Source organism: Vulpes lagopus, chromosome 4, assembly GCF_018345385.1.
Source record: "Vulpes lagopus strain Blue_001 chromosome 4, ASM1834538v1, whole genome shotgun sequence".
In the NCBI taxonomy this organism is placed as follows: domain Eukaryota; kingdom Metazoa; phylum Chordata; class Mammalia; order Carnivora; family Canidae; genus Vulpes; species Vulpes lagopus.
Window position 1 is genome coordinate 51,190,232 of NC_054827.1, and position 16,111 is coordinate 51,206,342.

General features: G+C 46.3%; 1 protein-coding gene across 5 annotated transcripts in view; it reads left to right on the forward strand.

The window, feature by feature from the left end:
* Positions 1-16,111, forward strand: part of TBXAS1 (thromboxane A synthase 1) — a 160,910-nt gene that overhangs the window by 79,818 nt on the left and 64,981 nt on the right. For all 5 annotated transcript variants that reach the window (XM_041753438.1, XM_041753435.1, XM_041753439.1 and 2 more), the window contains one exon: positions 9,183-9,299. In XM_041753438.1, coding sequence (XP_041609372.1) covers positions 9,183-9,299 — 117 coding nt within the window. The remainder of the gene's footprint in view (positions 1-9,182; positions 9,300-16,111) is intronic.

The following is a 16,111-nucleotide window of genomic DNA, read 5'->3' on the forward strand; positions in this document are numbered from 1 at the left end:
TGTTCAAATGGAACTAAATCTCTGTCAACTTAACATCCTCCCCAGAAGAACCATTCTCCCCTACCTGAAGCTGAAGAGATTCGATCCACACCTCCTCTTCTCGACCATTCATAAACACGGAAAAAGACCCATCAAAGATGAGATCTCTAGGAAACCCCAATGTTTATAGTTTTCCATCTGGGAATGTATTCATTTATCTTTAGCTTTGTTTATGGTCTTTAAGCCAATTCCATATTCATGACAAAACAATCCTTAGTGACTCAATTTTTTCAAAACCATCTTTAGAGTGGGATTTTCTCACAGGTTTTTGAAAGTCAAATTAAATCGGGTTCTGTGGTTCCCTCTTATCCATATGCTTATTTATCTGCTCAAAGAACTCAAGGAGATTAGTGAGGCGTGCTTTCTTCATACCGACACCACGCTGCCTTCTCTCTAATAAGCCATGTTTACTTAAGTGTTCAGCAATTCAGCTTTATTATACATTCATTCAGTAAACATTAAACGCTTACTCCATGCAAGCTTCTACCAAATGGTCCCTTGTGATACGGAAAATACCTCAGCATATTAGTTGGATACATTAAGTTTGAAGGAACTTAAATAACGCATGGTTTCATTTTTTTGACTGAGAGCTTGTCTCCTCACAAATCCAGGCTTGACTTAGGCATGTCCCAGAGCAGCCTGGTGGAGGATGGTTGTCATGTGGGAAGGTGGGTTTGGCTCTAGCGTTTGATGTGAGCTGTAAGCGTCCCACCAGAGGGACCAACAGCTGGAGGTGAGGTGACACCACCGGGAACTCACTGACACACATCCGTACAGAGCAAATAATTTGAATTCAAACTTGTTGAATGAAATATTTTTTCAAACTCGAGAACCCTGGGCTGAAGAGACCATGAGTCAGACGCAGTTCTCGGATCTAGCTTTCCAACTGGCGTTTCTTAAGGCCCTCACTTCCGTGTGAGGTCTGGGCCGCTCCTTGTCCATTCTCTGGATGGCCTCCAATCCATGCCCTCAGCACTTCCAGAAGAACCTCCATGGTGCTGCAGCCACACTTCACCGTTAAACCCAAATCAATCTTCTCAGCATTCCTAGAACTTCAGTTGTCCCGCCTCAGGACCTTGGGGTTTGTTTTTTGTTTTTTGTTTTTTTAAAGATATTTTTAATTAGCTCCCCTCTGCTATCAGGTACTCAATGAAGCCATGAGGGCAGCTCTTTTAAAAGAAAAGTATCTGTGGAAACTGGAGTTGGGCCCACATGACTCCACAGAAATGGTCATAACCAGCAGTAGGACTTCCTGTTCCTGGCCTCCCCACTCCAGGCCTGGAGCGGGAGAAGCTGTGGGAAGTTGATAAGAGGTAGGGTGGTCTGTGGTCCGTGTTACATTGGTTTGGTTGGACGGGGTCATGGAGAGAGCATATTCAGTCACTAAACTGCTATCAGGAGCTCTAGGTTCTGCTCCAAAATGACAGCATGGACCATGGGTCAGGCTGCAGGCATGCCCATCTCCAGTTCTGCCACTGGCATGGGGAGTGGAGGTGGCAGGCTGTGGTAGTTGGGTGTATGTGTGTGTGTGATATGTGGTTCCAGCCCTCAGGTCCTCACAGGCAACACGGGGTATTCCCTGTCCAGGCACAAGTCCAGCCACACCACCGACTCACAAAAGTCACACCTATAGTCACAGAATGGATTTGATGAATGGTTTTATCCAGAACCATAAAGACCCAAGGGCCTGGGTTGCCCCAGGTGCTACCTCTCCCCACAGACACATGGGAATCATTGGTTTCCCTGTGAAACCACAAGCTCTTGGCACTGGCAAAGATTACGAAAGTGCTAAGGCAACTGAGTCACTGAAAACCTTATTACTCCCTGAAGCAGCACCCCATTCCAAAGAACAGGAGCGTATGGGCTTGTTACAGAGCTCATGAGCACAGAAAGCTCCATCCAAGGCTCCAGATGGGGTGGGCCACCTGTGTGGGGCCCCAGGGACCTGCCCATTGGTGTCCACTGAGGCAGGGGCAGGTAGGCTCCTCAAGTTTGCCATAAAATTGCCCCCTACACCTCTCCAACTGGTACCTCTCCACTGACAACTTTTGAAAACTTGGCTTATCTAGAATTTCTGATCCTCTTTCCCTTAAGTAAGACATTGAGTGAATGAAGCCATTCGGTTTTCACATGTGAGCCGTGAGACTTACACTGTGAGAATGGTGTTTGGACCTGACTTAGGGAAGCTTATATCGCCTCAGTCAAGCCTTGAATGCTATTTTTAGCTTTGTGGGGTTAATTTTTTATTTAAATCCCAGTTAGTTAACATACAGTATAATATTAGTTTCAATGATTCAACACTTACATACAATACCCGGTGCTCATCACAAGTGCATCCCTTTTTCTTTCTTTCTTTCTTTTTTTTAAAGACTTATTATCTAATTTAGAGAGAGAGAGAGAGCAAGCCAGAGGGGGTGGGGACAGAAAGAGAGGGAAAAGCAGACTCCTCTCTGAGCATGGAGCCCAACGTGGGGCTTGATCCCACGACCCCAAGACCCCAACCTGAACAGAAATCAAGAGTCAGATGCCCAACCTGCTGAGTTACACAGGCGCCCCACAACAAGTGCCCTCCTTACTCCCCATCACCTATTCCCCCCAACCCCCTCACCTCAATCTGGTGACCATCAGATTGTTCTCTACAGTCAAGAGTCTGTTTCTTGGTTGGCGTCTCTCTCTTTTTCCCCATGATCCTTTGTTTTGTTTCTTAAATTCCACATATGGCTAAAATCACATGGTATTTGTCTTTCTCTGACTGACCTGTTTCACTTAGTTGCTTTGTCTCTCTTGAGAAGGGTCAGTGCACATGATAGGCCCACAGCCCCGAGCAGGGCAGAAGTTCATACTTAAAACCCAGACTGCCGAAACCCAGAAACAGATGTGCGCAACCCCATTGGCCTGAGCCCTATTTTGAGCCAGGACTCTTTGATCTCACACACTGTGCTGTGCACAGGAGACCCTCCAGCCTGAGCTGGGAGCATCTCATCCTGGGATGGGCTGCCCCTTGGAAGCCCCTGCATCATAGCCATAGTGAGATCCCCACACCCTGAGAGCCTCCCCCTTTCATCTGCTTTTCTCGTGTCTGGACATTGACTGGTATGCAAAAGCCAGGCCCGGGGCACCACACGTGATCGGTAAAACACACTTAGCTCCATGCTTTCAACTTGGTGGGGGAAGTGTGAACCCTAACATTTTTAAAGGCACTGAGTGCATCCTGAAGCCTGACGGAGGCAAGAATAGTGCTAAGTGGTATTGATTTGAATGCTCCAATGCTCTTCTGTCAGGGTCTTGCAGAACTTTTTCAAACTTCAAGATCTTGCTGAAAATGATTTCACATCTCATGTGTCACCTGACCCTTGCTTCAACAGGAAGCCAGCTTCACATTTTTTAAAAAGAGAGATAAGTACAATCTCATTCTTATATTTAGGCCTCCTTTCTTTAACTTTTGTGGTGGCTGAAGTAGAAGTAAGTGTATAAACCAGGAGATTAAGATCTAGAACTTGGGAGAGAGAACAGTAAAGGAGCCACAGAAGCAATTCCGGCACCTCGGTGGTTATATTCCTGAACATCTCATGAAATCAAGTCACTGTGCCTGTGAGTCCTGCCCCTCCTGCTCCTCCTCTGCCCTGATCTCTTTTAGTAACACCCTGTTTCTCCCCCGTCCTCCCCACCTTCTGTAAGCCACGGCCCAGCAGTATGGTAAAAGGCACATGGCTTGAATTTAAAGAAATGAAATCAGATTCTGGATTTGCTGCCTTTTGTTAGCTGAGTCTCGTGGACCAGCCCTTCAACTTCTCTGGGCCCATTTCTTCTGCGTCGAGTATGAGCGTCAGACGAGGTACCCACCAGGCGTGTTTGGTTCCCAGTGCAGGTGGCAGTCGGCACCATTGGGTAAACCATGGCATCCCACTGGCATCCCAGAGAGCCATTTAGAGCTTCAGATGCGAGGGTCCCTCTTCGGGCCCACCAGGAGAGTTTCTTTTCCCAGCCAAGCACAACAGGTACTAAGTCAGAGATACCTTGTCCTTCCTTAACACTGCTTCTGGCAAGAAACTGCTGAGAACTTTCGAAGGTGTTCCTTGGAAGATTTAACAAGCCCCCCTGGCTCCCTTCCCCTGTCAGGAAGAGGCCATGCTGTGGGGCATGGGGCTTGCAAAAGCACAGTTCCAAGCCTGTGGTTTCCTCCTCTTTGGTGGATAAAATGCTAGGAACTCTCTATCAGGCAGGACCACCAGAGCCCATATCAGGACTTTGTCCAATTTAGAAGAGGTCCCCTTCCTTCCACCAGCTGATACCGAGTTGGCAGACGGAGCCCGATCTGGGTTGTGCCCCCTAAGCCAGGCCCTCACTCGGAGGCCAGGCTCTCAGACCAGTCAAAGTCTAAGGCAGAGAGAGGAAACAAAGTGTATCCCTTAGGATCATTTTCTATGGCCAAGACTAATGGATGAAAACTGTCCAGTGGAGACAGAACACTGTTGCTGTTTCAAAGCAGCAAATATAAGCCCTTTTTGGTTAAAATCTTTGTACAGCCAGATAGCAATTGTCTTATGTTGCAAATAACATATCATCAGGTGTAGAATTTGGGGTGATCCAGGTGAGAGAATTCTAGAGCTTTTGTTGATTAACATAATAAGGAGCCATGCAAGAGGATTCGTGTATGCAGGTAAGGAGAGAGGTCATGCCATGGAGCTTCCTCATCTGTGCAAAGTTGTGCAAGAATTTGAAAGTCTGCAACACTGGGCCTAGCATTTTTGTGATCATGGCATACTTTGATATTTATATTCTTACAGCCTACTTGACATACGTTACACTGAACGGGTTGGTAATTCTGGCACTGTGACTGATGATTTATAACAGTATCTTGGAGTCTTCAAAAGCATCTCATTCTATTTACCTACAGCTCTGTGTAGGCCATTGAAGAACTGTTGACTGCCCTGCCAGGGCATCATAGAGATCGTACACATCTTTTTTTTTTAATATTTTATTTATTTATTCGTGAGAGACACACACACACAGAGAGAGAGAGAGAGAGAGAGAGAGAGAGAGGCAGAGACACAGGCAGAGGGAGAAGCAGGCTCCATGCAGGGAGCCTGACGTAGGACTCGATCCCAGGTCTCCAGGATCATGCCCCAGGCTGAAGGCGGCGCTAAACCGCTGAGCCAACCGGGCTGCCCAAGATCGTACACATCTTAAGTCAAAGTTCTTACATGTTCCAGGATGCAAGAGAACTTTTTTTTCTTTTTGGCTACGGCTTCATATTCTATTATACTTCTTACACATTTTTCATCATGACATGCATACTCAATTATAGCAAACATGCACTGCATGCATTTTGCAGCATTTTCTAGGAAGAGCTGGTGGTTCTCATGGGGCTCTCTCAGGCCAGTTGAGAGCCACGGGTTTGGCATGTGCTAACCACCCAATACATGGTGCTCTCTTCACATCAACACGGAATGCCGAGGTTGTTGGTCTTCTTTGATAACTTGTTCCTCAGAATGATGTGCTTCTTTGAAGTTTAAAGCTTATGCTTAGTTGGTCTAATAAGAAGCTAGACTCTATTTTAAGAGATCTTAATTGAAAAGACAAACACATTCAACTGTCCAAGGGAAACTTAGCAGGGGAGCCATGAGGCCACTACTGCTGCTTGCCAAGGCGCTGTTTCCTAATTCCTGGAGAATTACCCCAAGATTAATGAGTGTGAAAAGCACTTTGTTAGCTGTAAGATCAACAAACACTGGTTGGAAACCACCCCATTCCCACCCTCCAAGTCAACTGTGAGCTCCTTTGAGGGCAAGGATTCCATTCCTTATCTTGATGGCTTCAGTGCTCCATAGCACCTGGCACATAATAGGTGCTCAAGAAATGTTCACAGGCTCGATAACTTTTAACTAACAGGATTTTAGCTGAGGAAGGGGGGGTGACTTCCAATTTGGGGGTTTAGGTTAGAGTAGGCTTTTGGAATTTTTTTGACTGTGGCCTACAATATAAAAAAAAAAACACATTGCACATCATGACATAGAGTACATAAACACACTTTATTTCTCTCTCTTTCACACACACACACACCCTATTTTGTTTTCAAAACAAAATACTTATTCATACTTTGTGAAATGTTTCTCAGAGTATCTTCTACTCTGTTCTATTTATTTCCCTTAGTTTTTCTTTTTTAAAATGTTGTTTGCAATCCACTGCATTGATATCATGGCTGGTTTTGGCCCATTGTCTGGAAATCCCTGGCTGGATAGTGATTGGAGGTACCTTCGCTGAGACTCAGGAGACAAAATTGGGTGGACAGACAGGAGTCTAGAAAGCCCTGTTTCTCTGGATCTTCCTCCCTGAGACTCATGGTCCCTTCCTGTCTCAACACTCCCAGTTCCTCCCTGTCAGATCTACCAGTCCCGTACCTCATTCCTTCAGGGGAGGTCCCTCTGTACGGAGCCCTCAAGGCATCACTCAGTAACACTAGTCAAGTATTATGTGGAAACAGGGCTGGGGGAGGGGGTGGGGAGTTAGTGTTTGCTAGGCACAGAATTTCAGTTGTGCAAGATGAAAAGCATCTGTGGATAGATGGTGGAAATGGTTGCACGGTGTGAATGTACTTAATGCTGCAGACCTGTATGCTTACATGTGATTATGATGGTAAGTTTTACATTATGTGTATTTTGCCACAATTGAAAAACATATATATGAAGACAGACAAACAAGCCTGCAGTGGTCCCCTGGAGATGAAGACTCAGGGTTGGAAGAGTTGTTAAGGGTCATTTAGACTAACCCCCCTGGACGCTCAAGCCTCTCATGTAGAATTTCCCCAAAATGGTTTACAGTCATCAGTGATGGAGGCTCATTACTCAAAGCAGGTTATTTTTATCTTGGAACAATTCTGACTTTTGACTGTTCAGAAGTTCTCCTTTAGGTGAGCTGAAATTTTCCTCAAAGCTTCCACTATGGAACCCACTTCCACCCCTCAGGGTCACTAAAACAACCCAAATTTTCTCTCTCACATAATATGCATTCAGTAAGGTTTTTTTTTTTTTTTTTTTTTTTTTTTTTTTTTTTGGTGCATCCTAAGTACCACTCTCTGATCTTCCAGTCTTCTCTTCCCAGATACAACATTCAAAAATCTGCTCTTCCCTCTTACAGAGTCATCTCTAGAAACAAAAATTCAACTCTAACCAATGCCCTGAATTCTCCCATCACAAAATGGAGAATTTTAATGGCGGTTGTAGGCTGAGAGGAGCGTGTTGGCATGGCAGGTTGATGAGGGAGATATTTGTGGATGATGCTGACATATTGCATGGAAGACTAGATTTGTCCTCTGGGAACAAGATAAAAAAAAAAAATCTCATGGATCCAATCCTTAGGTCTGAAGGACAGATGCAAGATCCAATCAACCATGACTCTCAGCTCTAATATATTCTGTTCTGTCGGAACCCCATAAACCACTACCCAGCTCTCCTTGGAGTGAAATGCTTTATTACATGCTGCGTGGCACAGGGCTGGGTGTTTGCCAATATGTAAATTTACATAATGTGCCATTTCCTCCTTTGACTCTGGAACCCAAACAAATGGGTTATGTTCCCTAGATTCCACAGAAGTGTGATTCTGTATAGGGACCATGGCACCCCTAAAGCATTTCATTCTAAATAGGAAGAGGGATTTCTCTGCAGAAAAAAATATCTCAGCAACTTCGTTCTAATATATAATTAAATCCCCCCTGGATACTTTGCAGTTATGTTTTATAGCTTATTTTGAATGTTCATATTTTATCAGAAAATTATAATTTTCCTCTAAACACGAGTTTTTACCAGGCTTTTGAATTATGATAGCTGGCTTCATATTTCAACTATGAAACGGTGAAAAGAAATAGCAAAAGTGTCCATCACACGAGGTGCCAAAGAGTGCCTGGCCTTTTAATCCCCCTGCCTTCCTGTGCCCCACAGCCGTGAGTCTGGGGGCACTCCAACCAGGTGTGGGGACCCCAGTTTTGATGACCTGGTAAGAGTAGTTGGCTTCAAGATGGAAAAGAATAGCCTAGGAAGAAGGGAGAGGAGATGTCATGCTTTGCATGTTTTCAGACTTGGCTTGAATAACTCCCCTCAGAGCAGCCTTCCTGGCCGGTTAGGCCTATCATCCTCTCATCTGGCTCTATTTCTCTCTCCTAACGCGCGTACTTGTTAGTTTAGAGGGTTACTGTCTGCATCCCCAATAGACTATCCAGTGAGGGCCAGTGCTATGTTTTCTTTATTCGACACTATGTCGACAACTCCTTCCACATATGAGACACAACAAATGTTTGCTGAATAAGGAAAATGAATGAATAGAAGAACCCAGAAACATAATGACAGGATTTCTCTTCGAAGCAGATCTGTTCAAGGGTGCCTGAGTGGCTCAGTTGGTTTAAGCATCTACCTTCAGCTCAGGTTATGATCCTGGGGTCCTGAGAGCTGATCTGGGGTCCTGGGATTGAGCCCCATATTGGGGGGGGGTCCCTGCTCAGCGGGAAGCCTGCTTCTCTCCCTCTGCCACTCCCCCTGCTTATGCGCTCTCTCTTTCTCTCTCTGTCAAATAAATAAAGTCTTAAAAAAAAAAAAAGCAGCAGTTCCATTGGGACATACTTCTGAAAGATCTCTTTTTGTTTTTCCCTTTCCCTCCTCCTACACTGCCCATGTTCTCTCCCCACACACACACGTCACCAAAGGCCCAGTCTGTCATCTCCCGGCCCAACCTAACCAACCCAGCCACACAAAACCCCTCGCCACAAAGTTCAGACATGAAACTCAATGCCAGTATAGATGAGCCCATCTGCACGAAGCCTGCTGTTTGGTCCTTGGGGAACCCTGGCCCAGCAGGCGGACTGCAGAACACACAGAGGCCACCGAGTTCATTGTACAGTGATGACCACATTGTAACTGGTGGAACTGGGTGGAACTGGGTCAGCAGAGCCTACCCACCTGCTGCCACCAGGCCCTCGGCCATGAATCTCCAGATCACTACCTACGAGCCTTTGCAGGCTCCCTCTGCATCTTTGCAAGAGCAAGCTAATTCGTTGATCATTGGTGGACTTTAACCAAAGTGTTTATCATAGACCCGAATCATCACCAAGGTGGCTTTGGCTCCCTTGTGTCCTAATCCTCTGCTTGTTTCAGGTGTCAGGCTTGGAGTCCAAACCGGTAATGGACAGTGTCCTGTTTTTACGCGACAAAAGATGGGAAGAGGTCAGAAGTGTCCTGACTTCGGCTTTCAGTCCCGAGAAGCTGAACGAGGTAAGGCAGAGGGAATGCAGACTCATGTGGACGGCTCCCTCCCTCCAGAGCGCGATGGGGAGCAGGTTCACATGGCATCACTTGTCTGCCTGGCACATTGAAATGGCCCATGCACAGGGGCCTTTGAACCTCCCCCTATGACACCAAAAAGCCCAGGGTGCCGTATTGGATGGAGTGTGTCCCACTTCTCCAGCCCCCCACACCTCCAGTTGCCAGGAAGCAACTGTGAGTCTACAAGCACTTAGGGCACGTCTGTGGGGACACTTCCCAAGACTCTGCCCAGGAGAAAACTGGAGCAGTGCCTCTCATACTTCCAGGTCTGATGGATCACCTGGGGGTCTTGATAAAATGCAGATTGTGATTCAGCAGGTCTGGGGTGGGGCCCGAGATTCTTTATTCTGAACAAACTCCCAGGTGATGTGGATGCATCTGAAGGGTGAAGCATCTTTTACAGAGCGAGGAACCGGGGTACAGCTTGAAACAAGGGTGAGCTGTGAATCCAGTCTGAAGTAGGGAGGGGATGGCCGTGGGTCATGGGGGAGGGGTGAAGTGGGGGGACACAGGCATGCCCAGGGTCACCATAGAGCCCAAGTCAGTGGGACAGGAGCACAACACACTGCCAGCTCTTTAAAACCCTGGGTCCCCTCTGCCCCCCACCCAGAGACCCGCCCTCTTCTTTGGGCCGTCTGGCCTGCCTCTTGGCCAAGTTCTTCACCAGCTGCTGGTCCGGCTTTGGTGTCTGCTCTCAATTCTGCAAGAACTTGGGACCGAGCACTTGAGCCCTTCTGATGGGAAGTATCTCAGTCAGAGTCCCAAGTACCTGTGCAATTCCAGAGCAAGTGTCCTTCCAGAGCCATCCATCAGAAAGCCTGGGCTCAGAGCGGCCTGTCTTCAGGTCAATAAATGAAAGCTACTCTTCAACCCAAGATGTTCACCCATCCAGTCCTGGGTAATTCCTATAGATCTTCTGACGTCCCCCAGAAGAGGAGAGGTCCCAGACCTCATAATTAATCCCATCCAATCAAACTCACTCAGAAACCAGGGATCCTGCCCATGTTCAGCGAGGTTTGGGTTTGTGTCTCCACACAGCCTTCAGTGTTTGAGGGCAGAGGCTGAGCTCAGCTTAAGCACCAGCTAAAACTCACCAAGCTCATATCTGTGCCAGGCACCTCTCCAAGGGCTTCCTAAATACCTTAACACACTTAATCTCTAGCACATCCCTGTGAGGTAAATGCTCTTATGATCACTCTCATTTCACATATAAGGAAACTGAGGCACAGAGAGATTAAGTAACATGCTCCGTGTCACACAGCTTGTAAGTGGCACCACCAACATTCGAATCCAGCTCCGGAATGTGCTTAGCCTCGTTTGCCCACTTCTCTTACCTCCATGTAATTTTCCAACGTTGTTCTAAGGCTCCTTAGGATGGTCCCAGGGGCTGTCTGGAGGGCAGGGGGAAGGAACAGGGAGCAAACGGAGCCTCTGTGGAAACCCAGGGGGATCAGAAGCAACACTTCTGTCTTTTCTGCCGAAGTTTGGAACCAACTAAGTTTTGGAAATGCGTTTCACACAGAGGAAACACAGATTTTTCCATTCTTACCGGTAAAGCCCTTGGAGAAATGTAGCTCTGCGGTCTGCTCCTGCGGGCCTGCTAATGCTTCACCCAGAATGGAACACTGCAGCCTTACTGGCAGGAGGGCGGCAAGGCACGTTCGAGAACAGGCCCAGACACGCGTGGGGCTCCCCACGAATGCTCAGTTCCCGCCTCCGGGCCGCAGTCTCATCAGGGAGGCTCCCCCTCTGATCAGGAGACCCAGCCCCTGCTCAGCTGCAGGTACACATGGGAACCACCTGGGAGCTTTGAAAACCACTGCTGTCTGGATCCTGCATCTAGAAGTCCTGATGAAATCGGTCTGGTTTGGAATGCAGCCCAGGTTGGAGGGGTTTTGTGGCTCCCTGGGTGATTCTAATGTAAAGCCAGCACTGGGAGCCACCCCTCGTGGAAGCTCCCCTCAAGGAAACACAAGGAGGGGAAGTCTGGCTTCAGCCGGAGCAATGCGCCCTGCCCCATGCTCCGCTGTTACACACTAAGACTGCAGGTGAGGATTTATTTCAAGGAAGGGCCTGCTTCTTGAAAACCTGCAAAGGGGCAGCCCAGGTGGCTCAGCGGTAGAGCATCTGCCTTCAGCCCAGGGTGTGATCCTGGAGTCCCAGAATCGAGTCCCACATCGGGCTACCTGCATGGAGCCTGCTTCTCCCTCTGCCTGTATCTCTGCCTCTCTCTCTTTGTGTCTCTCATGGATAAACAAATAAAATCTTAAAAAAAAAAAAAAAAAAAGAAAGAAAAGAAAAACTGCAAAACCGCATTTTGACCACCCAAACAAGGTTAACCAGAACCTTCCCTTCCCGGGAGGGGAAGAGAAGTGGGTGAACCATGGGTTGACATCACTCGCTCAAACATGTTGCATCAAATTTCACTGTTCGTGAGTAAACAGTGACTTGGCAGCGCTACAGATGCAGAATCTGATCACTTGTTAAAAAGAAATTGGTAAAGGGTGTCTGATTCTTTTCTAAAGTAAGCAAGAAAGGGGAAAAAAGCTTTCTCGACAGATTTGAGCTACGTTTCTTTGGGAAAAATAAATAAATCTGGATCTTTTTTCAAGGTCTAGATTTCTTTAGCACCTTATAGGGTGTACTCGGGAAATTGATATGATGTTGTTTCCCAAACAAATTCAGTGTCCCTGGGATCCAAAGCATTTTCTCCTCTGGTTTGCAGAAAATAGAGTTCCTTCAAGTGGTTTAGCGCAGAAAGGTACCTAGGGGAAAGGGCGAGGTTGTAGATGGCAGGAAGGAGGCAAGGTAGAGGGGAGGGCATGGGGAGGGAGAAGAAATGTCACACACCAGATTCCCTGGGTTTTGCTTCAGTTCTGTCCCATTACTTAACATAAACCATGGGTAAACTTAGCTCTATTGAAAATCTTCCTGGGATGCCTAGGTGGCTCAGAGGTTGAGCATCTGCCTTTGGCTCAGGTCATGACCCTGGGGTCCTGGGATTAAGTCTTGCAACGGGCTCCCTACAGGGAGTCTGCTTCTCCCTCTGTCTGTGTGTATGTGTCTCTCTCTGTGTCATGAATAAATAAATAAAATCTTTAAAAAAAAAAAAAGAAAGAAAATCTTTCTGCTCAACACAGTTAACTTTAAGTTCTTGGGTTTCTATTAGAAAGGATGCTACTCCAGTGGAAGCAATAGTCACCTTTCTTCCTGCCTCTGGGGCATTTAGACTGGGTGAGTTAAGGTTCTTGGTGGAGGGGGGTTATCTAAATAGATGCATCAGCAAGTAGTTGACAGCAGATCTGGAGCTTGGGAGAGAAGAGCAGGAAAGATGGTCATCAAAAACACAGAAATAGGCGAGGTCACACCCAGAGTGTGTGTTGTGTAGGAAGAGAAGAGGGTGGTGGCGAGAGCCATATTCAAGAGAAGCGTGGAGGAGAGACCTACGAGTAAGACTCAGGAAGATCAGCCTGCAAAAGAAATCCAGAAAGTGAGGAAGGGATGCATTTCAAGGATGAAGGAGCAGCCAGAGGTGTTAAATGCTGCTTAGGTAGAAAGGAGCACCGCCATAAAAGAATTGTGCAAAAAATAATATTTTCAAATATTAAAGCATGTCTGTGTGTGTTGTGCTCCACAAATCATGTTGCCTGTGATTTTCCTTCCTGCACTGAATCAGTGGTGCGTGTTGCTTTAGAAGTACGCAGGGGATGCCTTCCAGAACAAGGAGGTCAGGGCTCAGGTTTGACCTGCATGCACACCAGGCTTTCTCGAGCCCTACTGAGACAGTGGTTTTAGAAGCTAAGCTTTCTTGGGAGAGAAAACAGTTTTCCTAATTTCAAAGGCAGCTCCCCTTGGAATCTGAAGAGCAAGGTTTGGGATTCTGAGCATGGAGCATCAGTCTACGCTAAAGTGTAGAGAGGATGGAGGATATCACCAGGGGGTAGCTTCTATCCTGTGGAAGATGGGTGGAGGGGAGGAGGAAGGGAGGGCAGCGTTCAGGCCTTAGTGCCCCTGATTGCCTCCTCCTCCAGCAGCCTAAGTGACCCTCTAGGTTTCTGGATGCTTCTTTGAACTTTAACCTCCCATTGGCTTTTGCTCTCTATATCACTGGTTCTGGAACCCCATGTGACCAAGCGCTGCACCAGAATCACCTAGAATCGTTGCTAAAATACATAATTCTAGCCACTCTAGGACCTACAGAATGAGAATTTCTAACGGTGCCTGAGAACCTGTATGTTTTACAAGTTCTCTGCTGTAATTCTGATAAGAGCCAGAGTGGAAAGCACTGGTATGAGTCTTCCTCTTGGTCCCTTGCCTGACCATCTCAGACCCAAGGCTTCCCCAGACCCCTTCCCTGCTTTATTTTTCTCTGTAGCACTACTGCCAGCTAACAGCCCATTGACTCTACCCCTCTTTTCTCTGTCATTAACTGCATAGCACTAGGCACATAATGCGCACTCGATAGTGATTTGCTGGATGAATGGATGGATGGATGGATGGATGAAGAATCAAAGAGCCAGGAAGCTTTCTACTGAAGGATATATGTTAAGACTAAGACAAAGGAAAAATAAAAGGGAATAGCTTTATCAAGGAAAAACTAAATAAGGGGATGAGGCAAATCATTGGCTTTCTCTCTGGAGAGTCACAGGTATATACGTGCAGAAATAGAAAAAGCAGGTCCCAAAGACAGAGAGGAGAGTGAGGCACACAGGACATAGGGTGGAGGAGGGAGAGATGACAAGAGGAGCTCAGACAACTGACCTAAGCCTGCTCTCCACTTGGTCACGGACACCTGAGTCCATTTTCCCCGAAATAGCTTTGGAATACCAATATCTCCATTCCTTGCTGAATTCATAAGTAGCTTGGGGACTTTTAGCATCAAACTTCAGAATTCATTCTTGAAACAAAGATTTGTTTTCCCTTGGAATTGTGCAGCTTGTTTCCGTTGGCACCTTGGCAATCTACGCCCTCTACTACCTGTGTCTGGAAGCGTCATTAATATTCAAAGGGCCCAGATAGCACAGTCTTGATCCATGTGCCTGTTAGGTAGCCTGGGTCAGCAATGCTCAGAGATTACTTTAAAATCAGCATTAAGTCACAAAGCCGTATTTTTATTTAAAATAAAAGCGGTTTTTGGCTTCAGGTTAGGGACAACATAGAAAGATAAGGCACTGGTGAAAATTTGGTTGCTGCGCTCCTGATTCCAGAAAAAGAGGCCACAGAAATCATAGTCGAGTGACAGCCAAGCTATTGAGGCTTATATTACAGGATTGCTGAGCACTGCTGGGAAAAAAATGGATTTTTTTTTTTATTAGGGAACATTTTGCTCAGTTGACCTGCCAGAGTTCTTGCTCTGTCCCCTAAAAGATTAATTTTTTTAAAAAGGGCAACCAGTGGATTTTTTGAAATTTTTAGTGTCTTGTACTAGATTCTCTACCAAAGACTATTAATGAGCAGCCCTGGGGTTATGTAAAACTTTATTATGGGCCAGAAAGTAAATAGATTTAATTTTACGAAACAAAACTGGGGCTAAATTAATTCTTCTCTGAGGGAAAAATATAAATAATGGAGATTCCCAGGAGACCCAGGTTAGCTCTAATTTTATTTTTAAATTTTATAATTCATCTGAAAGAGGGGGCATAATGTGAAATCTACACATTCCTGTAAGCTCTTCTGATTTTACAAATATTAAATCAATTAGAATAAGCTTCTAAGACTCTTCTAAGATTGTGTAAGTCAGCACAAAAGTGGCAGCTAACTTTCAGTGTAACCAAGAATAAAATAATACCTTTAAGAGAAAAGCATCAAAACTATACTTATATGATAATGAACTTTCAAGCTATGAACTACTACCAAGGAAAAGGATTTGAAATTGTTGAGGACTGAAAAGGGCCCATGGTCATACAGTTCCATAAAATATTGCCAACCATCTTCTTTTTTTAATTTATTTGAGAGAGAGCAAGAGAGAGGGAGAGAGTGCGCATGAGCAGAGGGGCAGAGAGAAAGGGCCAAGCAGACTCCCCACTGAGCAGCAAGACTGACTTGAGGCTCAATCCCAGGACCCTGAGATCAGGACCTGAGCTGTCAGACACTAAACCAACTGGGGCACCTGGGTGGCCCTTGTTATGTACCTTCGCATGTTAATGAGTTGGGAGAGTCTGCAGTGAAGAAATCTGTTTAACATCGTTTGTTCTGGGCTCAGATAAGTTGAAAGGTGAAAACATGGGTGGTTAATGTCCAGACTGGCTCCTGGGAGAAATGAGGCCATGGGACACTGTGACTTTGGTGGTAAGGTCCATAGATGATGCCATTTGTAAGTGCCTCTAGCAGAGACCAGGCTCCAGAATGGATGGACCATGGATCCGCCCCAGTATGGTGGCTCATGTCTTCTCAGTCCTCAAAGCACTGTAGAAGTGACGAATGTTTCCTCATTCGCCCACAAAATAAGCTGACGGTGACCCGCTGAGCAGATACTGGACAGCCGGCAGCTTCATACATGAGAGCCTGGGTGTGTCACTCAACAGGAAACGAGCCAATCCTATCTGTGTGCACAGGGACTCAGTTAAAGACAAGCCAGACCGACAGGGAAGGCTGGTATCTCTCACAGTTGCTGAGAATCCAGCTCTCTGCCTAATTTTTCACTTTCATCCAGATGTTTCCTGTCAGGAAGGCACAGTCAATAATGTATGAATCTTAAAGGCGGAGGCAGATGTGGTTATTATTCCCTCTAGGCCTTTCCTGCCTTGGAGAAGACATATTAC